Genomic DNA, 23,000 nt, shown 5'->3' with positions numbered 1-23,000 from the left:
CCTGATCTTCCTGCTTCCACCTCCCAGGCATTGGGGATGGCACCTGGCTTCTTTTTTTGTTTTGTTTTGTTTTAAAACAAGCGGTGTCACCCACCCAGGATCCCTGCAGAACTCATTCTGTCACCTAAAAGCAGCAAGGAAGTGCGGGCTCCCTGCTCCGGCTGTTAAGTGGGGCTTAATGAAATGGGAGTCATTCATGGAGGCCTGTGAAGGTCATTCTTTCAAGCTGTGTTTGGGAGAGCTTCTCCCCATCTGGAAGGCTCCAGACACTGTCAAGATATGGTCCATGGTCACCTCCCGGCTCACTGTGAGAGTCTAGCATCATTTTCCTTTCCGTGTGACTTATCAAGCCTCTGATCCCTCCAATCTCCATGACATTTTGAAACATCGGCTTACCACAAGCTAGGGGATGTCTGGGGTTACGTTTTCCTCGCTTCTCAACCCTTAGCCAGGTGCAGCATCCATAGCATCTTGAGAGTGACTTCCATTCAGTTCCCCCATGATATGAGGCACAGAGTAGGCGCTGTTTGTATGCCAAATCAATTTGCACATTTGCACTGCCAGAACGCTTGAGTTTACAAGACCCAGAAAATTCCCTTCAGACTGTTTTCATGAAAGGTCCTGATTGGTGTGATTGGAAATAACCCAGAGGCATCTTCTGGTCTGGCTAAGCCCCAGGGCTTTGGTGTTTACAGTTTATCTCTTCATGCTAGTTTGATTCTCGGGGCCCAGTGGCAATAGGTTGGCCAGCTTGACCTCACATGCCCAGGTTTAAATTCAGCCTGAAAAGGCCTGAGTTGCTGAACCCTCTCTCCAGTGCACGGCAGGGATCACAGGCCCACGCTTGTGGGTGGGGATTTTGCAGATTAGGTGAGGGCCTGGCACTGATGGCCTCTCCTTCCCACTCTCCCGAGTGGAAACAGGTTCCAGAGGACAGCAAGGATGCACCTGAGGTCCATCAGAGGTGGGAGAGGAATCTGAACGGAGAGCCTGGGGTTTCACATAGGACTTCCCAGTTTCTGGGATACAGGGGTCCTCACAGCCCTTTGGGGCTAATGCCCCCTCACCTAAGTGCCTCTGGCAGGTGGCATTTAAGTTCTGATGTAGCAAAATGGGTTTTACTACAACCCTCTGGGATCCTGACCTGAGAAGAGGGCGTTCACTACCAAGGCTGGGCCTATTTCATTTCAACTCCACTGTGTGTGTGTGTGTGTGTGTGTGTGTGTGTGTGTGTGTGTGCGCGCACACACACATGTGTGCGAGCATGTGTGTGACAGTGGGCAGTACTTGCCCAGCATGCACGAGGCTCTGCGTATGGTGGCACACGTCCCTAATCCCAGCACTTGGGAGGTGGAGGCAAGAGGATCAAGAGATCAAGGTCATCCTTGTCTACAGACCGAGTTTGAGGGCAGCCTGTGCCATAGGAGACCCCGAAAACCGAAACGGCTCCACGGGGGTGCTCAGCATCTGAGGACCTTCGTGACAGGCTGGAGCCATCTGCCTAAGTCCTAATTATAAACTGGGAGAGGAAGACTGCCCAGGCATGCTTGGCTGTGGGGGAGGGGCTCCTGTCACACCCAGCACCATCTGCCATGTCCTCTCTGTGTGCCAAGCTATAGGCGGAGGAGGGGACTGTGAGGGGGAGGAGAGGTCCCATGGGCCTTCACTGCCAGTGGGGTAGCTCACTTCCTTCATTCCTCTGTTCACTCTGGCCAGGACATTGCAGAGAGACAGAGAAAGAGAAAGAGAGAGAGAAAGAGAGAGGGAGAGAGAAAGAGAACGAGGTGTTCTTGCTGCTTTGACCTCCAGGACCCAGAGTCTAAGCAGAAGGAAGCTCAAGTCCGCCGAAATGCCACTGGTAGGTGCCGACAGCTGGTCACTCGCTGTCCCTCCGTGTACCACCTCACCCTACCCCCACACCCCATCTCTGGGCACCAGCTTCACACATGAGAGGCTCAGCGGCGGTGAGTTTCACAGTTTCAGCACAGAAGGGCCTTGAACTCGGGACCCTAAAGTACACCTTCTCAACTCAGCAGGGCATCTCAACAGCGAGTTCTAGGGTCACCTGGCAGCCCGGTGTGGGTCTCCCCTATGACAGACAAGCAGATGACATCATCCTGGGGTGGGCTTCCCCCTGTCTTGGGAGCCACCTGGGAGCTTCTCTGGTCACCTGGCCTCCTCTCCCTCCATCTTGCCCAGGTGAAGAAACACAGGAGGAAGGGCACTTTAACCCTTCCAGAACTTTCTGAGAAGGCCAAAGAGCAGCTGGCTGAGACGGAGCTAAGGAAACTGAGGCAGCAGTTCTGCAAGATGGTGGAGAGCCGAAAGTCCGTCAACTACCGCAACCATCGCATGATCAGCAACCAGTAGTAAGAGAGACGTACTCCAGCAGGCCCAGGGCACAGCTCGGCAGGCCGAGGGCGCCCTGGACCCACCTGGGGACCGGGGACCTTTTATCCTGCGCTCCAGCCCTTCAGGGGAGGGCACCCAGTGAGCAGGATCCAGGGGTCTTGGGGACAGGAGTCCCCAATCAGACTCATTTTGCCAGCGGGTGCCCCTGTCCCTCTAGAGCCTCGCTGATACACCCTCACCTGTCTCAGACCCTCCCCGTCTCAGAACAGGTGAAACCTGATTGGCTCAAGAATCTACTCTCCAACCAGCTGTGGCGGTGATGGGGCGGGGCCGGAGGATGCCTCTTGGGCGTGGTCATCCTCCTGCAGGTGTTTCTTGGCGGTTTCTCACGCTGTCTCTGCGGGGCCTAGCCTTTCCCAATTGTGGGGGACCGATCTGTGAGCCCCTTTCTGCAAAGGCAGAAATCAGCGTCCATCAAAGAGAACCTCAGGGGGCAGAAGGGGAGGGTGTCTTTAATTTCTTATGGATCCGTTTGCTCGAGGTGAGGCTAGGGGGACATCCCTGTCAATTTGTAAAAGGCGTCTTTTTTAGAGCCCTTTACCGCCCTCTTCTGGGAACGCGCTCATTATGTAGAACAGAGACCAAGTGTGAGATGGTGAGGCAGATAGCTCAGCTTGACTCTGAGTCTGATGGCCTGAGTTCGATCCCAGAGACCGACAAGGTTAGAAGGAAAGAACCGACTTCCATGTTGTTTCCCTGACCTCCATATGCACTGTGTGGCGTGCTAATACTCGCACATCCACTGCAAATAAACACATTAAAAAAATAGAGGCTGGAGAGACAGCTCAGCGGTTAAGAGTACTTGATGCTCTTGCAGAGGACCTGAGTTGGGTTCCCAGCACCCACATCTGTCTCACAGTCACCTGTAACTCCAACTTTCACTCTCTTCGGGCTCTGCGGGGACCCCTCCATGCCTACACCCGTATAAATAAAATAACAGAATAAATAAATCGCTGTGCAGGGTGGCGTACACCTTTAATAAAGCTGTGCCTTCTTCGGGACCACCACAGAGACATTATTAATCATTACAGCTTGGCCAAAGCTTCTGCTTTTCCCCCAACTTGCTCTCAGTTTCTGTTAGCCTGTCTATAGTAATGTATAATCTGAAACATGGCTTGTTACCTCTGAGCCTCTTAGTCCCTCCCAACATTTGTTTCTTTCTCTGTGTCTGGCGACTCTTTGCCTGAGATCTTTCCCAGAGTTCTTATCTCTCTGGAAGTCCTGCTTCCCTTTCCTGCCTTTACTATCGTCTGTTCAGCTCTTTATTAAACCAATCAGAAGGTGTTGAAGGGAGAGTTTACAAAAAAAAAAAAAAAAAGATGCAGCCAAAGAACAACAATACGAAAGCCCAGCCTGTAATCTCTATAGGAACAGAAACCAACATTTGAAAGCAGGTGCGGTGGCTCACACCTGTGATCCCAGCACTCAGGGAGGCAGAGGCAAGTGGACCTCTGAGTTCAAGGCCAGCCTGGTCTACAAAGAGTGAGTCCAGGACAGTCAAAGCTACAGAGAAAACTGGTCTAAAAAAAAAAAAAGAAACGAAAAGAAAAGAAAGAAAGAAAGAAAGAAAGAAAGAAAGAAAGAAAGAAAGAAAGAAAAAAAGGAATCAACGTTTGAATAATACAAAGCCAGTCTTTATACAGTGCATGAAAAAGATCAACCCAACACCAACACTTGCAGATGCAGGCGGATCTCTGAATTTGAAGACAGCCTGCTCTATACAGAGAGCAGGGCCAGCCAGGGCAAAATAGTGATCCTCTGTCTCAAGATAATTTTTAAGGGCCGGAGAGATGGCTCATCTCTTAAGAGCACTGTCTGTGCTTCCAGAGGCCCTGAGTTCAATTCCCAGCAACCACACGGTGGCTCACAGCCATCTATACCTCTACTGCCCTCTTCTGGCATGCGTGAATAAAAATTTAAAAGGAAAGCATGGACGTGCTCGGTGAGTGCCTCCTTACACTTCAGCTCACCGACTCCCTTTTACTCAACCCAAGCCCTGGCTATCAGCCAGCTTTCCTCACTGAGCTGAGCTGCTGCTGTTGTCCTTCTACCCTAACAAGGTCCTGCCTGGGGAGGGAGAAGAGTTCCACAGCCTTGGAGAAGACCAGGTTCATTAGCTACACGGAGCATCCAAACGCTAGTGAGTTGATTCTTGGTGGACACCTGGAATGGCTCGAGGGGTCACCAGCCTCACAAGACTGAAACAAAGAGGGTGCCTCAGACAGTGCAGGGACGGGACATCCTTGTTCTCTTCATAGATTGTCCCATTGGACGGTTTCTTCCCTGAACCATGGCACATTGGCTTCTGCATTTTTAAATAAAGTTTTTTCGTCACGGCCATGGGCGTCCTGTCTGCATGCCTGGGCAACTCTCCCACTTTGGGATGAGTTGAGCGACAACAAGGACCCTCAAAGAGCCTTTTTTTTTTTTTTTTTTGTGGGAACTGGCTTGCTCATCAAATTCTAGAACATTCTTTAGATTTGGCATCAATGCTGCCAACAGCTGGATGGGCACAGCTCACCTGAGGAACTTGTTGGAAAGCAGGCTGTGCCCCTCCTTGGGACCAGCTGGAGTCTGAGATCAGCATTCTCCTGCCTTCTCACATGCTAAGGGCCTGCAGCCAATGTCAGGCGCCCAGACAGCGCTAGGGGTCTGCCGGAGCGCTACCTTCCATCATTGCAGCTTTCCCGGCCTCCACTGCTCTCTCGATTCCCCCAAATTTCCCTCCCTCCCATTCAGCTTTCCTTTGGGGTGAACAGAGGAAGGCACTGGAACTTTCTATTCCCCAGCCAGGTTGACACATTGCTAGCCCCAGAGAGAGCGAGCCTGGCCAGGGGCTCAGGGATACCGCACATCGTGGCTGTGTGATACAAACTTGAGAGTCTCGCTCCAGGCTTTGCTCACCTGTGTGCACACGTGGCGATCAGAAGTCAACCTCGGCGCTCCTCAGGGGCCACCCGCTGTTTTTTGTTTAATGACTTGCACATGCGTGGAAGTGAGAGGACAAACTTGCTGAAGTCCGTCCTCTTTTTTTCTATGTCGTATAGCAGGACTTTTGGACCCATTGGCTGTATGAGTGATGACACACAGGTTTAGGGGTTGTTTGTTTAAAACTTTAATATTTTAAAGTTTCGGCATTTTAGCTGGGCAGATACCCGGCAGCTTTTTGTTTGTTTGTTTTGTGGAGGCTTTTTGCTTTTTTTTATTGTTTTTTTTTTTTTCAAGACAGGGTTTCTTTGTGTAGCCTTGGACTTGCTTTGTAGACCAGGCTGGCCTCGAACTCATGGAGATCCAACCGGCCTCTGCCTCCCTGAGTGCTGGGATTACAGCTGTGTGCCACTGTGCCGGTTCTCAGCCAGTTTTCTAATTTAACCTGAGTGAACCTGACACTGCTTCCCGGCTTAGGATGAGTTCTGCCTCTCTCCTCTTGTTCGCCTCTGGCTGGTGTCTGGCTGGTGAATCTCCAGCCTCTGTATCTTCTCCTATCATCCCTTTCTTTCTGCTTGGAAGTTCCACCTTCTACTTCCTGCCCAGCTGTTAGCCATCAGCACTACTTTATCATATCCAGTTGGCAAGTGAGGAAGAACAAATGTTTACAAAGTATAAGACCAGTGTCGAGCCATAGAAATAACAATACCAAGATCCAGCTAGTACTCGCCTCTCTGCCGGTTTAGCACTCCACAATCGAACAATACAAGACAGGCCTCCACACAGTGCGCCCCAACACCACACATGGGTCAAACTTGGGTTGGCTTGGCTCAAGTGCCTTTGCTTCAAGGAGCCATCTTGCAAGCCCTATCTTTTTTTGTTTGTTTGTTTGTTTCTTTGTTTGTTTGTGTTTTTGAGACAGGGTCTCTCTGTGTAGCCCTGGCTGTCCTGCAACCACTTTGTAGTCCAGGCTGCCCTTGAACTCATAGCACTCTGCCTGCCTCTGGCTCCCCGAGATTACAGGCGTGTGCCACCATGTCCACCTCCTGTTCTTTTTTTTTTTTTTTTTTTTTTTTTTTTTTTTTTTTTTTTTTTTTTTATTTTATTTTTTTTTTTTTTTTTTGAGACAGTGTCTCTTATCCACCTGGAGCTCCCTGTCTAGGTGATACTGGCTGGACAGCAAGTTTACATACCAGACTTTTTGCACAGGTACCAGGATGGGCCTAAGTCTTCATGCTGACACAGGAAACACTTTACCAACTAAGCCATCTCCCCAAGCCATTAGGTGAAGGGTTTTGACCCGCACCAGCCCAGCCTTCCCCTGAAAAGCATGCACTCAGGAAAGGTGGAGCAGGAGAGATGGAAATGACTGGGGTCAGGGATATGGGGTTCCAGATCTGGACCTGAGCCCCCAGCCCTGAAGCTCTCCTTCTCTCACTGGGGCCCAGGCTATCCCCCAGGCTCCCCTTTTTTTGGTGGGGGGGAGGTAGGGCACCCTGTAGGTTCTGTGAAGATGTTTTAGGGGCTACAGGGCCAAGCCAGAGCTCCCTCTCCTCAGCAAGGAAATCGAGAATCTGAAAGCTGAACAGGCAGAGATCACGCTGCTCCTGAGCCTCATAAGGTCTCCGAAGAACATGGACCTGAACCAGAAGAACTTCATGGAGCTGCGCCTCCTGCTGCAGACCAAGGAGGAGTACGAGGCCCTCATCAGATCCATGAAGGCCCTGCTGGAAGAGCTGGACAGCAAGGTGAGGCTCCCCTGGAAGACTGAGCAAGGGGGGCAGGGACAGCACACTCATGAGGCCCTCGGCAGCTCTCACGGAGCGCCACATGGGAGCTCAGCTCCACTCACCCTGCGTGTCCCCTGACACCTCAAGGCTCGGAAGCAACCCCAGCATCCCTAGCATCCACCAACACGAGCAAGCCTTGGTGCTGTAACAAAGATCACCCCTGGCTTTGAAGGATGCCAGCTTCTCCCTCGTGCCACGCACCAATCACGGGTTAGTGAAGGAGGCGTCATCCTTTTGTTCTGAAACGGTGACGGCGGGTAGCATCTCTCTGGGACATGGCCAGGTATTAGGGCAGGAGAAAAGCCTTCTAGGAGGTCTCATGTTGGCACATGTCACTCTGAGCACGATCCATTGGCTTAACCTAGTCACTCAACACCATCTGTAAAGAGAGCAGCCCTTCTGGGCGATGGTGATGGCCAGGTCTTGCTGTGTCCCGGCCCTTTCTCTTGGGGAAGGGAAGGCTTACCCTGAGCTGTTGGGTATTGGAAGTACACAGCTTTTAAATTTATTTGTATTTATTTATATTTAAGGTCCTGGCTTAAATATTTGTAGCCCTGGCTAGCCTGGAATTTACTCTGTAGACCAGGCTGGCTTTGACGTCACAGAGATATACTTGTCTCTGCCTTCCAAGGGCTGGGATTAAAGGTGTGTGCCATGATACCCAACTACCCTTACTCTTGGTTTTTTTTGGGTTTTTTTTGTAAGATTTTATTTCATTTTTAATTAATGATATATACCTGTGTCGCGTGTAAGTATGTGTATGGGAGAGCAGTGCCCACAGGTCTCAGAATTGGGTATTGGCTCCCCCCGGAACTGGATTGTTGAAATGACTGATGTGGGTGCGGGGAACCAAACTTTGCAAATCCACTGGGGGCCAAACCTAGGACCTTGTGCACGCCAGGCAATCTCTCCATCACTGAAACTAGACTCCCAGTCCCTCATTTATTCAATTTAAACCAATATGGTATCCAGGTAAGACCATCAAGTAACACATGACAGTAAAGTCAAATGCATTTTGATGTTTCAGCACTCTGCTCCAATGTGTTTAATATGGCCCTGTGAAATCTTTTTACAAAAGACCCCACAATTGCAAAAGACATAGCACCTCTGTGGAAACTAACTCCAGCTGTGCAGCACGAAGGCAGTGGCCACAGCCGGTACAGAAATGACTGGCTTGGCTTTTCCAATAAATCTTTATTTGTGGCAATAAGCCCTGGGCCAGTTTCCAAAGGGCCATAGTTTCAGCCATTGCTGTGGCTGGTACGGTCTGAGGCCACACACACATGGAGAGCTGTTGAGGCTTTAGCCAGGTGCTGCTGACCAGTGTGGGGCTCTTGTGTGTGCGCCCCCAAAGAGCCAGATCTGTGTGTGCTGATGACCTGATTTCCAAAGTGGGGACCAACTCCTGAGAAAGTTCCAGATGCAGCAAAGGACACTGTTCTCAGGATGTGACACCACTAGGGTCACTTCAGTGAGAGGCCCCAGTCTCATCCATCAGCAGAGAAGCTGCATGTGTAGGGAATGTCCAGACGGGCACTGAGAAGTGCTGGCGGCATCACCGAAGCGGCTGCAGATGTTCGAACCCCTATTCTAGTTACTTCTCAGTCTAATTGGCTTGACAACCGAGTCTTGCCACCCCAGGGGCCAGTGCCATTTCCTCTACAACCCATGGCTGTTGGGGCTGGAGAGATGAGAAGTTTCTGTTCACTGGTGGGAAATTCACACTCAGAGCCATTTTTCCCCCCACCTTGGATAGGGTGAGGATAACTTGAATGGAGCAGGAATCCGGGAGCCAAGCCAGAGCCTTTCACAGGAGGAGTCTCAATCTGGATTTTGCTTTAGCCCAGCAGATAATTGGTGCAGCTGGACGCTCCCCATTCCCCACTTCTCTTTCAGATTCTTCAGATGGAGAAGAAGGTCATGAGCCAGAGACAGATCTTCTTGAAGACACAAGAGGCCAATAACCCCCGGAAGCTGCAGAAACAGATTCACATTCTGGAGAACAGACTGAACATGGTAAGTGAGGGGCTGTTCTCTGAAGCCTCAACATTCCCCCCCCCCCCCCACTTCCTCCCCCCCCCCCCCCCCCTCCCCCCACCCCCGTCCCCTTGGCCCCACCCCCATCCCCTCACCCCACCCCTACTCCTCTGTGCTCCCAGAAGTGAAGCTATCAGCAGAACACACCCTTGCTTGGTGCTTGGGAGAGAGTGGGCAGAGGGTACACTTCACCCCCTCACCCCATCCCGGGCCCCAGCATGTCCCCAAGGCTGCCAGGCAGATCTAGACCCCCACCTCCCCTGGCAGGTGGCGGTCAGGCCCGTCGGCACCCTCGTCTCTTACGCACTGTTAGTCACATGCAGGCCTGACCTCATCATGGGAAAAGCCATGTTTTCTCATCAGTCTCAGTTTGCAGTACCATTTACTGTAAGCGTCCCCAATTTTGGAGTGCCTTACCATGGAGTTGAGAATGTCACCCTGCATGGCTACCCTCCTGCCTCTGGTTCCTGGGTGATAGGATTTCTCATGGACTCCATCATGCCCAACTGTGTTTATTTATTTTTCTTTTCCTTTCCTTCTTTTTTCCCTCCTCCCTTCCTCCCTCTCTTTCCTCTCTCTATCTTTCATTCTTTCTGGGTCTACAATAGTGCAGGCTGGCCTGGAATTCACTCTGTGACTGAAGCCAGACTTGAATTTCCAATCCTCCTCCCTCCACCTACTGAGTGCTGGCCTCAGAGCTGTGTGCCACCGCCACCCAGCTGGTTTATCTTAAATTTCTTTAGGAACTTTCTATACACCCATGAATAGTGTAGCCAATATCACTTTAAAAAGGTAAAGTTTTTAAAAGCTAAGATCTATTTTTTTTTTCAGATGTAGCAGGAAAGAGGGAAATGGGGACAAAAAGAATGCCCACACCCTGTGGTGTTGATCTCATTACCAGCCCGTGGTTCCCACCATGAAGTACTTTAAGATAAATGACACCTTAAAAAAATACTTTACTTATTTCTATGTGCATTGGTGTTTTGACATGTGAGGGCATCAGATTCCCTGGAACAGGAGTTACAGTTGTGAGCTGCCATGTGGGTGCTGGGGATTTGAACCTAGGTCCTCTGGAAGAGCGCTCTTAACTGCAAGCCATCTCTCCAGGTCCCTAAATGATGTATCTTAATTAAGGTGATTAAGGGAAGGCATCCAGATGTTTTATCTTAAAATCCTTCTGTTTCAGCTCTTAAAATTAAACATTTTCTTTCATAACTATAACACCGGTATCACACCTTACAAAATGAATATTTTGTCAGTGTTTCTCAGAACCTGATCAGTGTCGGTATTTTTCTGGACAGACTCTAGATGCCTTTTAAAGGTTGATTTGATCAAGACTCCTGGAGTTTTTGGAATTCTCATATCTCCTCAATTTAGACTTAGCTGGTTTTAATAGGGAAAGAGATAAAGGAGACAGTACCACCATTACGATGATGATAGGGGGGGCTGGGCTGGGAGCTGCTGGCACTCAGTGGGCAGCAGCAGCGCCCTGATGTCCTCCCTGGCATCTGGGTATGAGAGCCTGTTTAAAGCATAGCCTCCCCACAGGTCACTGTCCACTTTGACACAATGCTGACCTCTAACACCCAACTCCGGAAGGATATTGAGGATCTTCTCTTTGAGAAGGCCGCCTACGACCACGTTTACCAGCAGCTTCAGCGGCGTCTGCAGCTACAGAAGAAGACCATGACTGTAGCCATCGAGGAGTCTACCCAGGCCTACGAGCAGAGGTGCGTGGGGAGGCCCGGCTCCCAGCTCTGGCCCTGCTTCTCTTGAAAGCCAGGGCCAGAACGCACAGTAGTAGCAACTCTGGGCCTGTAGCAACCATGTCCCTAGTAGGGCTCTAGACACCCATCATTCTCCTTACAGCTTGAGGCCAGATAGGGAGCCCATGCAGCACAGGGCAGATGGAGCCACTGGGACTTTAGCTTTCTGTCCCATGCATGGTCCCTGGTCCTGGTCCGGGTTGGCTTTCTCCATCAAATCTTTTCTGGCACAAAATGAGGTTGTGAAGAGAACAGGCCTTAGGGTCAGACATATCTGGGGCCGACTCCTCCTTCCATCACTTCTACATTGTTGTAGGATCCATGTGGGTGGGAGAGAGCAGAAAGTAATCCATGCATGCAAGGGACAGGTGGTGATGAGGCTGATGGGGATGATGATGGCAACAATGGTGGTGATGATGATGATGGTGGTAGTGATGGTGATGATAATGGTAGAAATGGTGATAATGATGATGATGGTGGTAGTGGTGATGATGGTGATGGCGATTGTGTTAGTGGTGCTGGTGGTGATGGTGGAAATGGTGGTGATGATAATGATGGTGGTGGTGATGATGGTGGTGGAAATGGTGGTGATGATGCTGGTGGTGGTGATGATGGTGGAGATGGTGGTGATGATGCTGGTGGTGATTGTGTTAGTGCTGATGATGGGACAGCTGCTGCTGCTGCTAAGAGTAAAAAGGGTGACAGGAAAACCACTTCCTCAGGATGGTCTAGACTCTCAGCTCTGGTAAGGTCCTGAATTTGGTTCCCACCATCAGAAAAAAAAAAATTGCAAAAAACTACAAAGAGACCCTGGTGGGCACTGGACAGGCATGTAGTCCTCTGGACTGGCAGGAGAGGAAGAGGAGTGAAGAGCCCTGGCCGTTAAGCGCCCCCTCCGTCTGCCCACAGGGTGGAAGCCATGGCCCGGATGGCGGCCATGAAGGATCGGCAGCAGAAGGATATCTCTCAGTACAACCTGGAGATCCGAGAGCTGGAACGTGTGTACGTGCATGAGACTAAGCTCAAGTCCTTCCTACTTGTCAAGCTCAACGACCGTAGTGAATTTGAGGAGCAGTCCAAGAAAGCAGAAGGTACAAACCACAGCCTCCCCCTGCCCCACCTCAGTCTCTCTCTCTCTCAGGAGTGATGACAAGCAGAGCCAATAAAAACACAGCGCATCTGGTTCAACTTAAACCCCAGGTTAACCATGAAAATGCCTTTTTTTTTTTTTTTTTTTGAGATAGGATTTCTCTGTGCAACAGATCTGGCTGTCCTGGAACTGTCTTTATAGACCAGACAAAGGTCTGCCCGCCTCTGCCTCCTGAGTGCTGGAATTAAAGGCACCCCCACCCCGCGATGAACACACTTTTAGGTGAAGTATGTGCCATGCAGTGTTTGGGATACCTTTCTGTTGAGGGTCGTTTCTTAGCTTCAGTGAGGACATAGTTTGGAAGTGCGGTTGGCCTGTGATTTGCATGTGACTGCTTGCGAATTTGTTTGCCAGCTGTAACCCGCAAATGTCTTTTCACCCTGACCCTCTGTCTGCAGTTAGGGGAGACTTGAGGACCCAGGGGTCAATTTGATGGCTTGGGGGTCTTGTCAGGACTCAGCATGAAGTGACCCTCCTGGCTGGGATGTATGTGAAACGGTAAAAGAGCAAAATGATCAAAGGGAAGAAAAGACAAGGGTGACAAGGGGACGCTGCATAGGTGTGTTCAATGGTCATTCTTTTAGCTGTTAGCGGCTGAGCATCATGCACGCTGAGTACGCACTTCCTGAGCCACGCCCATTCCCTCATGTGCGTTCTGCCCTTCCCCCACTGCCTTTTCCTACCTTCTCCATTGTTGCTGGAAGTTTTTCTGAGAAATCTCGTGTGTGTCTCACCCTATGAAATAAATCAAAAGCCACAGAGATTTTCTTTCCCTTTTTTCTTCCTTCCTTCCTTTTTTTTTTTTTCAACCTTTTGGGCCTTTTTTCATCTATCCATCCACTCACCCCTCTTGCCCAATCAACCGTTCAGTCATCCATCCTTCCACCCATCAACCTCCTGTCCATTTACTGTCCAGCTAGTGCAGGTCTAGGTGCTTGATAGGCAAAGTTTCCATGTGGCTCTCAGGAGAGAACCAGGAAGTAGCTTTCTTATCGTACCCCAGCTCTCAAAGTGGGTCCTGCCTCCCAGAGTGGACAGATGGCCAAGCTAAGGTCCACAGCAACTAAGTGAAAGGTTCAATTCCAAGTTATATCCATTGATCTCTTAGGCCTCCTTGTCTTGGGACTCCTTGTCTTGGGACGCACACGTGTACATGTTCATGTGTGAATATGTGCCCAAGTACATGTAAGCATGTAGAGACTAGAGGATAATCTTGGAGTCATTTCTCAGTTATCATCATCACCTTCCTCCTCCTCCTCTTCTTCCAGGGGTGCCTCTTGCTGCCCTGGAACTTTGTACAAACCCCAGGGCAACCATGTTTATGCCTCCTCAGTCCTGGGGCCTGCTTCTCAGTCTTGTTTTGTTTTGTTTTTGAGACCAGGTTTCTCTGTGTAGCCCTGGCTATCCTGGAACTCACTCTGTAGCCTTGAACTCACAGAGATCCACCTGCCTGCCTTGGCCTCCCGAGTGCCGGGATTAAAGGTGTGTACCACCACTGCCCAGCTCCTTTTCTAGTCTTAATCTGGCTGTTTCAGGACAGCCAAGGCTACACAAAGAGATCCTGTCCCCAAAGCAAACAAACAAAGCAAAAAACCCAACCGCTTTTTATTTTTGTGTATATGTGTCTGTAAGTGTGTGCCACATGTGTGGGGGTGCTGGCTGAGGCCAGAAGCAGTTGTAGGTCCCCTGGAACTGGAGTCATAAACAGTTGTAGGCCACTAGATAGGCTGGCTCCTGAATTTGGGTCCCCTAGGGCCGGAGGTGCTCCTAACTCCTGAGTCATTTCTCCAGCCATGCTTTGTATTTTGAGTCAAATGTCTTTCCTTCAATAGGGAGAGCACTGAGTCTCCTCTAATGGATGGCCATGGGGCCCAAGGATCTGTGTGTCTACCTCCCAGGCTGGGATTACATCAACATCAGCACGCTCAGCTTTTTACCTGTCATGGGGATTGAACTCATGTCCTCTGATTTTTGTTTGTTGGTTGGTTGGCTGGTTGCTTTTTTAAGACAGTTTCTCTGTGTAGCCCTGGCTGTCCTGTAGACCAGGCTGGCCTTGAACTCACAGAGATCCTTATCCTCCTGCCTTTGCCTCCCAAGTTCTGGGATTAAAGACATGCACCACCATGCTGGGAGAGGGTCTCATGTTTGTATGGCAGGCAACTCACCCACTTTCCCACCTATCAGCTCTTTCTGACTTGGGTCCCAGGCAAAATTGCCTCGTCTTCTGGCAGACTCTCCCTCCCCTGCCATATAAAAAGGAGCAGAGTCCCTCTCCACACCGCCCTTCTCTTCCTTTCTCCCACCTGACTCCAGCTGTCAAGTCCAAGAAGCTCGGGAGGAAGAGCAAGGGCGAGAGCTTCGAGAGCTTTGAGGTGGCACACCTGAGGCTGCTGAAGCTGGCGGAGAACGGGGACCTGAACCAGCTCACCAAGGACTTCCTGGCCAAGGAGGAGAAGAACTTCGCCCGCTTCACCTACGTCACCGAGCTCAACAATGACATGGAGACCATGCACAAGAAGACCCAGCGGATCCAGGTGCATGGCTCGCAGGGCCTGCCCGCCCCAGACAGCCTTCCCTGGGGTGGTCCCTGATACCTCCGCCTGCTCTGCAGACAATGGCCACACGCCCTGACACTGATTTCACACGCCCACTCCAAACACGACAGCCATCACTGTGGCAGGTGCCGTCAACTCTGGGCTATGAGCTAGGAAGCCTCTCCCTCCCCCTTTTTTGAGGTAGGGTTTCTCTGTGTAGCCTTGGCTGTCCTGGACTCACTCTGTAGACCAGGATGGCTTTGAACTCACAGAGATCCACCTGCCTCTGCCTCCCAAGTGCTGGGATCACAGCTTCAGAAGGCACTTTTGGAAATGGTTTTGTTTTATGTGTACGGATGTTTTGCCTGCATGTATTTCTGTGTGTCATGTGCCTGTGTGTGTAGTGCCCACAGAGGCCAGAAGAGGGCATCAGATCCCTCAGAGTTGGAATTCCAGGTGGTTGTGAGCTGCTCTGTGGGAATCAAATCTGGTTCTCTTCAACAGCAGCCAGTGTTATTAACCTCTGGGCCATCTCCCCAGTTCCTCCACCTTGTCGTTTGAGACAAAATCTGTCAATGGGGTATGGAACTGTGGTTCTTCTCCTCCTTCGGGGGCTGTTGGCCACCAGCCCACGAAGGCAGGAGGAGCAGAAGGAGAGATATAGGGCTTAGATAGTTCAAGTTTAATTTGGGAGGACAAAGGCTATATACCCCTTGGTGAGTGGGTGGGACCCCCAGGATGGTATACATAATTGGCTGGAACTAGGGACTTCAAGGATGCTTGATTTGCACTAAACAGCACGATCCTATCATATGAATGGGAACACAGTACCGCATTGTCCTATAGGCACAGGGAGGGGAGAGCTAGCTGGGCGCTGTGTGTCAAAGGCCATATATCAAATGTGGTTAGGGGCATCTGTGTCTAAAGACACTCTCCAGATGAAGTCAGGCAGAGAGCAGGAGGCCCTGCTGGGGAGAGGGGGTCCTGTACCTTAAGCCGAGCTCAGAATGGCTATCCAGACTGGGAGGGCTGCAAGCTCAAACAGCAGGGTTCTTCCAACAGGGAACTGTTGAGTTATGCCATCTAGATAGATAGCAAGCCCCAGGGACCATCCTGCCTCCCCTCAGGGAGACATAATGGGGGTTACAAGTACATGCCATCACGGCCAGATTTTTTTACATGGGTTCTGGGAATCGAACTCAGACCCTGCCACCTTGGATGACCAAAGGCTTCAGAGTGGAAGGGAAATGGTTAATGCTCATCCTGGACAGGCCTGGTGCCCATCGGCGTGGTAAAGGGTCTGACAAGCTCTGAAGAAGAGAAATCTGGCCACCTTTACAGAATCCGTTATTCCCAGCCCTCACCTGGCTCCTGGGCCTCCTCAGTCCTCCCATGCTAACACCCTCTGGAACACTGTCCAGGAGTCATGTTTGGGGGGCAGCTTCCCACTTGTAGGGTATGAGGAGGTCGGAGCCTATCAGGACCCCTCTTCTTGTTTAAGGTTAACCGGCCTGTTACTTCCCAGGAGTTCTCCCGGCTCCAACCCCATCTTGCTGCAGGAGCGCTGAGGTCACTGATGGGGGCCACCACAGCCGACTTTGCATGGGTTGTTGGGATTCAAACTCAGGTCCTCACAGTTCCATAGCAGGGAGGGGCTTAGTGACTCTTAGGACTGTCCTCCTCCTGCCAGGATGGCTACCCTGAAGCCTGGCCTGCCTTCTTGCTTTGCTGCGGGATTTTTTGTTTTTGAGACAGGGTTTCTCTGTGTATCTCTGGCTGTCCTGGACTCGTTCTATAAAACAGGCTGGCCTCAAACTCAGAGATCCATCTGTCTCTGCATCCCCGAGGGTTGGGATTACAGGCACACACCACCGGGCCTGGATGGCTGCTCCATAGCCCAGGATGGGACTTACAGCAATCCTCCTGCCTCAGCTTGGTGATTGCTGAGATTTCAGGCATGAATCACCAGGAAACATCTCTGCTCAAACTAGGATTCAGGGTTTTTAAAAGATTTTTGTTTTTTTTTTTCCATCGCACACCCAGTTCACCCCTACCTGAGGACGGGATCACAGGCCCATACTCTCTCGTTAAGACTTGTTCAGTAACTTGTAGGCATCTAAAAAGCAGAGCATTCCACATTTGTGTAAGCCGCTGTGGACCTGGAGTACACAGGAGTGCCCCCTGCTGGTCACCTGCAGCATGACAGGAAGATCTTTGTGGTCCAGGCTGCTCTGGCTGGGAGTACATCCCTTGTCCCTGTGGGATGCGGATTCAGATGAATGTGAGGAGCTAGTGCTGCCCGTGGCTGGATAGGAAATGTCCACAACACACTTGTCCTTTGAGGGCTTGGGGTAAGACAGACCTGCCATCTGTTGGCCTCAGTTTCCACAGCTGCACTGTAATTCTGTTTTGTTTGCTTTTTGTTTGTAATCTTAGTGTACTTTGAACTCTATTTTATTTAGGTTTCTTATACCTCTTTCTCCCTTCTCCACCCCAGTCCCTTCCAATACCCCAGCACTGGGTAGGAGAGAAAAGAAGTTAATGGGGAGAGGCGGTGAAGGTTTCTTAGCTATTACCTGCTGGTTAGGGTCATTGGATTCCTTGTGGAAGTTCAATCTTCCTTTCAGGATATCTCCAGCTTCTTCTCATCAAAGAGCATCAACAGCAACCAGGAGCAGCGGGTGGGGGAGCAGCCGCCGCCTCCTTTCTCAGAGCCCCCCAGCACTCTCTGTGGGCCCTGGCATGGATTCCCTCTCCAGACTCTTCAGATGTAGACTATCTGCAGCCCCTCTCAGAGCCTGCACCAGGCAAATAGTCTGCTGCTGTGGCCAGTCTGAGTCAGCCCCATACCCTACACCTGGCGTCAGAACAAAACCATGTTTACTTCTGCAGCACTGTAATTTAGAGTTTGGAGCCCAAGCATCTGCCGGGGAATTTCTGTACCCCAGACCCCTGCCTCTGAAGATGGCCTGGTAATCAGCATTTAGCTATTTGGGTGCCCCCCCTCCCCTGCGCCCTTTGAATTCACCCTCAGGGGATGAGCTGTCTGTCACCTCTCTGCAAGGCTGTGTCCTCACTGGCTCCCTGTGCCGGACTCATCCATTATCTCCCCGGGAGATGACACTCGAGGATGGGGAGTGCTGCTCTGGGCTTGGACTCACTGCATTGGCCACAAAGCCTGGGTCTCCGGGTCCACTCCAGACCTGGTCCATGGGATGAGCCCAGCCTTCTGAGCTAGTGACTGAGACTCCTGGGTGAGTCCCAGGGACCCAGGGCTGAGCCGCTGGGCCCAGCGCAGCAGCCACTGCTCACACGTGGCTGTTTACATTCCTCACGTTGTAATTCCACAAAAACTCCAGCTGCCCAGCGGCTGGGGCCGCGTTTCAGGTCCTCAGCACCCACCTGTGGCTGCTGGAAGGATGGTGATGACTGCTCTGTTCTAGATGGCTCTAAACCTGTGGGCCACGACCCTCTCACAGGGACCCTCTCACACCATCGGAAACACAGAGATTTCCATTACCATTCACAACAGGAGCAAAATTACAGTTATGAAATGGCAACAAAAATAATTTTATGGTTAGCGGGGCCACCGCCACATGAGGAACTGTATTAAAGGGTCATAGTGTTAGGAAGGTTGAGAACCACTGCTTATCCTGGGGAACAGGAGCGGGTAGGAGGCGGCTCCCTGGAGTTGGGCTAGCTTCAGCGGGGTGGGGCACCTTCCGTTTTTTTCCTCACCGCTCCCCTTCTGTCCTGAGCAGGATGACATCATCAACCTGAGGTCCCAGCAGCAGTCCTCTCACGAAGGTACCCGGAGCTTCCTGAGACAGACGAAGGTGAGCTGGGCGCAGAGGGAGGGACGGGGGCCGCCTGCAGCTGTCCCTCACCTGTCGGGTGGCCTGCCGGACGCCACTGCGAAACCTTGTCCCTAAGGCCTGTTTATTATAAAGACGAGTCCCTTTCCAGGAGGGCAAACCCAAGCCCTGGGGCTGCAGTTTCATCCTGACACTTCTCTGCCTTGGTTTCTCCTTTTGTGTCTGCCTTGGCCCAGCTCCACTGCTTCCCACCAGTATTGACGACCTCAGACCAACCTCCTACACTCTCTCCTTCCTTTTCTTCCTCTCCCTTTCCCTCTGTGCTCAGAATCAAGCCTAGGAGCCTCCAGTGTGCTAGGTCTGTACCCCACCACTGAGCCACAGCCCACACCTCGCATGTCAATGCTACCTGGGCTAGGCGCTAGGCAGCAGACACCAGGGTCTCTCTGTGTAGCCCTGGCTGTCCTGGAACTCTCTCTATAGACCAGGCTGGCCCCAGACTCACAGAAATCTGCCTGCCTCTGCTGCCCAAGAGCTGAGATTAAAGGTGCGTGCCACCGTACTCCACATTCTTCCCCCACTCCCTGCACAGGTTCTCACTGTGCAGCCCAAGCAGTCTGGAATTCACTGTGTAGACACGGCTGGCCTTAAACTCACAGAGATCCTCCTGCCTTTGCCTCCCCAGTGCTGGGATTGAGGGCTTCTTCCAGCCCCTCCCCCACTGGTGCCCTGGGAGCCTGACTAAGCTGGGAGCTCATTGTGTTTTGTTCTGTTAAATAAGCGGAATATGGGCACATCCAGGGTGGGAGGGTGGGTATCATTGTGACGTCATATACCACCTATGGTACATGACCTTGGTGTGTGGCTTCCATCCCAAGGAGGCCTGGTGGCAGCAATATAGCAGCCCGGGACTCAGACATCAGGAAGAAGGTGAGGGAGGGTTGACACAGCCACACTGGCTGAGTCAGGAAGCCCCATCTGCTTCTTGGGACACTTGGAAAGTGACTTGTCTGGTTCACACTGCCACCCCAGAGCCAACAGGTTCTGTCATGACAGTGTCAGGAGAATGAACAGCAAACGCTGGGCAAAGATGAATGCAGCTTTACTGGCGGGGCTTGGAGTGCATGCCTGTGATCTCCATACTCAGGAAGCCGAAGCAGGAGGATCCAGGGCTCAAGGCTAGCCTGGGCTACTTCTGTTCAAACCGATGGTCCCTGCCCCTGAGACAGGTCTTTTATTTGTTCCTTGGGACTCATTTCTACCCTGCATCTTGACTAGGCTAGTGGTGCCATTCTCATCTTGACCGCCGGGGGGCAGCAAAGCTCAGGCTAACAAAGAGCTGATGGCACTCAGAGCCGTGGAAGGGCTGGGGTGCCTATGCGATTCAAGCTGGTCTCCGCAGGTGGTTCCCAGCCTAAGTCCCACACCCTCTTCTTGGGGCCACCTAGAACCCCAGACTCTTCCCTGGGGTTTCCACTAGCAGGACCTTCATCAGGTCTCCTGTCTGGCTCTTGTGTTTCCTGTTTCCTGTCTTCATGGAGTGATGGTGGTAGCCAGGGCCATGTGGAGGGGTAGGGGAGCCAGCAGGGGGGGGGTGTCCTCTCCCAATGCACATACCCCAAGCAGGAGAACCCATCCCAGGAGCCATGGGCTCTCAGATGTTTCCACCCTGCTGAAGGCTATTTCCACCTGTCCCCTCAGAACCCTCCCACCCCTTGCTCTTCTCCTCCCTCCCCAGGAGCCCTGGTTAGCACTCAGAGCAAGCACTCATTTTTAAGACCGGGTCTCATGTACGCCAGGCTGTCCTCCGGCCCCTCCTGCCCCCACCCGCAGAGAGCCAGGATTAGAGGCGTGCAGGCCATACTGGGTTTATGCAAGCTCTCTGCTCATGGAGCCACATCCTTAGCTCTCTGTTTTTTCTCAATTTTGTTTGATGGCGACAGGAAGTGCATTCCTTTGCTGGCACACCTTCTGGGGTTTGCAGACCTGTCTGGGGTCCCCGAGTCACCTGAACAGAGAGTCCTCAGCCTCAGGCTGGACCTGGTGTCTGTCTGCCCCCCAGGAGAAACTGAGGAAGACCACTGAGGAGGCAGACATTTTTGAGAACAAATACAAGGAGATTAGCAAGATCCTGGACCATCTCAAGAGCTCGGTGGAGAAGCTGTTTAAGAAGACCAACTGTGACGCCACGGAGATCCTGGTGAAGCTGGGTGAGACCGGGAAGATCACAGACATCAACCTCCAGCAGTACTTCGGTGAGCTGAGCAGGGGCCCGCCAGCTCTCCGGAGCTTTTCCCAGCGTGTTGTGTGGCCCGGTACAGGGGCTCTTGCTTTGGTTGCTAGTGAGTGCAGCCGTGGTGCAGCCTGCCCGGGTTCCTATCCTGATTGTGTGACGTTGGCCACGTTCCCGGCCCTCTCTGTGCTCGGGTTCTTCCACCTCTGAGGTGAGGGTGAACTCAGGAGCTACCTCGTTGGCTTGTGGGGAGGATCAAATATGGGGTAGTTGGTGATAACGCAGGAGAGGGATTTGGGGAAATTCAATTCCCTTAATAAAAACCAAGTAGAAGAGAGCTCCCTTACACATATACACAGACACTGTACCTCTACACGCACTCTTTCTCACACACACTTACATGGATGCATGTAGACACACATGTGCACACATGCGCACAAGGCACCCACAGAACCATGCGCGCACACACACACACACACACACACACACACACACACACACGCTCCGTATTTGAGCCTCATGTTTTCTCTAAGATTAGGAAGCAGGCGAGGAGGGCTCCCACCGAGCTCATCTAGAGCTGTGTATCTAGTAAGCCTTGCCAAGGCAATAAGGTAAGAAAAGGATCCTTGCCGTGGGGCCTGGCGGGTCGCACATGCTTATTAAACTGTCTTTTACATTTCTGGGTTGGGCTTCCGATTCCGGGTATAGAGTGGAGGTGGCCCCCCAGATCCTGGTTGGTGGCTTGGCATGAATGGCGCCCACCATTCTTAGAATTTAACTCGTAGGGGCTGGAGAGATGCCCAGTGGTTAAGGGTGTATACTGCTCTTGCAGAGGAGCTGAGTTTGAGTCCCAGCACCCATACCAGGCACCCCGGGCAGAAGGAATGGCCTAAACGAAGGCCTAAGGGTCAGGCTACCCCTGGCTTTTAAGTTATAGCGAACACTAGTTTGGGGCTTCTCACTGTTAGCACCAAGAGAACCTTTTTTGGACTCTGCTTTAAGAAACGGTCACTCGTGGTGCTTTGAACGCCTTAGACCTACTGTGTGGTCCCCTGAGCAGCTCTGCTTATGTGCCTTAAAGAGTCTCGAGGTCAGCTTCTCCCAGCCAGCGGCCAGGAGAAAGCCTTGAACACCAGCTCCTGTCCCTCCCTGTCACAGCAGCAGCCGCCCCCAGGCCTGCCGCTGCCACCCTGCCTCCTGAACCTGTTGTCTTCCAGCTATCATTGAAAAGAAGACCAATGACCTGCTGATCCTGGAGTCCTTCCGGCGCATGCAGGATGCCGAGAGCCCTGATGTGGACCTCCCACAGCCCTTTGTCAACCCCTTCTGGGGCGGCTCTGCCCTCCTCAAGCCCCCGGAGCCCGCAAGGGTCGTGCCGCCTGTGTTCGGGACGGCGGACTCCTTCAGTGAGAAATTTGAAGAGGGTGAGTTCTTGCTCCCTGACACCCAGGCAGGCCCCTGGGTGGAGTATTTCAAGGAGCCGGAGTCCCTGCAGGGTCTCGGTGGCCAAGCCGCCATGAGTAATCACCACACTTCAGCTACTTGTCAGAAAACACAGACGGGAAAGAGATGGTTGTGGAAAACCCGAGGGGCCAAATCAGAAACAAGCAAAGGACCCAACACACGTGTGCACACGGCACACGCAGACTCAAACACACAAGCTCACTCACTCACGCATATGCACTCACACACCCACATAAACACGCACTCACAGTTTACTCAAAAACATACGCGCTCTCACACATACTCATACGCACTCGTACACATTCATAAGCACACATTCTCCACACACACACACACACACACACACACACACACACACACACACACACAGGTGCATGCGCACGCCCCATTCACTCTTAGCACTTACCTGGACACGGAAAGGAGTTGCTATGCAGCCACTGAAATGAATGTCTGCCTGGGTAGCAATGGCTTGACAATCAGACAGTTTCGTCTGTGCTTATGAAACCGGCGGTGTCTCCCACCCTCGACCGGGGGGTTCCCTAGGGGAGCTCTGAAGGGCTTTTCACCCCATGCCCAGCCCGGCATGGCGGAGTGACCCTTCCCTGGGAAGGCTGTGAGCTGGGCAGCGAACTCCCAGCCCCTCACAGAGCTCTGCCCTGGCTTCAGTGAACCACCCTCTGGACCACAGTACTCTCCGGCAGCTGGTCTTGGAGAACTACCTCCAGAAGGAACGTGCCAAGGACCCTCAAGACACCGTATCGGAGAAGGGGGACGAGCTGAGGCCCAAGAAGAAGATGATAGGCTGAGCCTTGGGTGGCTGTGCTCCACACCCAGAGAGAATAAACATTTTCTTGCTGAGCCCCAGGGCCTT

At 52.0% G+C, this 23,000-nt stretch overlaps 1 protein-coding gene across 1 annotated transcript; it reads left to right on the top strand.

Moving 5' to 3' along the window:
• Positions 1–1,802: 1,802 nt before the first annotated feature.
• Positions 1,803–22,935, top strand: Ccdc63 (coiled-coil domain containing 63). Its single transcript, XM_055605964.1, has 11 exons — positions 1,803–1,858; positions 2,200–2,369; positions 6,899–7,088; positions 9,027–9,146; positions 10,716–10,897; positions 11,843–12,024; positions 14,397–14,617; positions 18,379–18,453; positions 20,495–20,687; positions 21,883–22,089; positions 22,796–22,935. Exons 1-11 carry the CDS (start codon positions 1,850–1,852, stop codon positions 22,933–22,935), a joined length of 1,689 nt encoding a protein of 562 aa, XP_055461939.1. The 5' UTR covers positions 1,803–1,849.
• Positions 22,936–23,000: the final 65 nt, after the last annotated feature.

Source organism: Psammomys obesus, unplaced genomic scaffold (genome assembly GCF_907164565.1).
Source record: "Psammomys obesus unplaced genomic scaffold, mPsaObe1.curated_primary_1811, whole genome shotgun sequence".
NCBI classification, from domain to species: Eukaryota; Metazoa; Chordata; class Mammalia; order Rodentia; family Muridae; genus Psammomys; species Psammomys obesus.
Note: the sequence above shows the minus strand (reverse complement) of the source record. Positions and strands in the feature narration are given on the sequence as shown.

Bases quoted from the DNA above. Each gene is read 5' to 3' on its own strand.
- Ccdc63 (XM_055605964.1), top strand. The intron at 7,089-9,026 runs GTGAGGCTCCCC...CTTCTCTTTCAG, and splicing joins TGGAAGAGCTGGACAGCAAG to ATTCTTCAGATGGAGAAGAA. The intron at 12,025-14,396 runs GTACAAACCACA...ACCTGACTCCAG, and splicing joins GCAGTCCAAGAAAGCAGAAG to CTGTCAAGTCCAAGAAGCTC.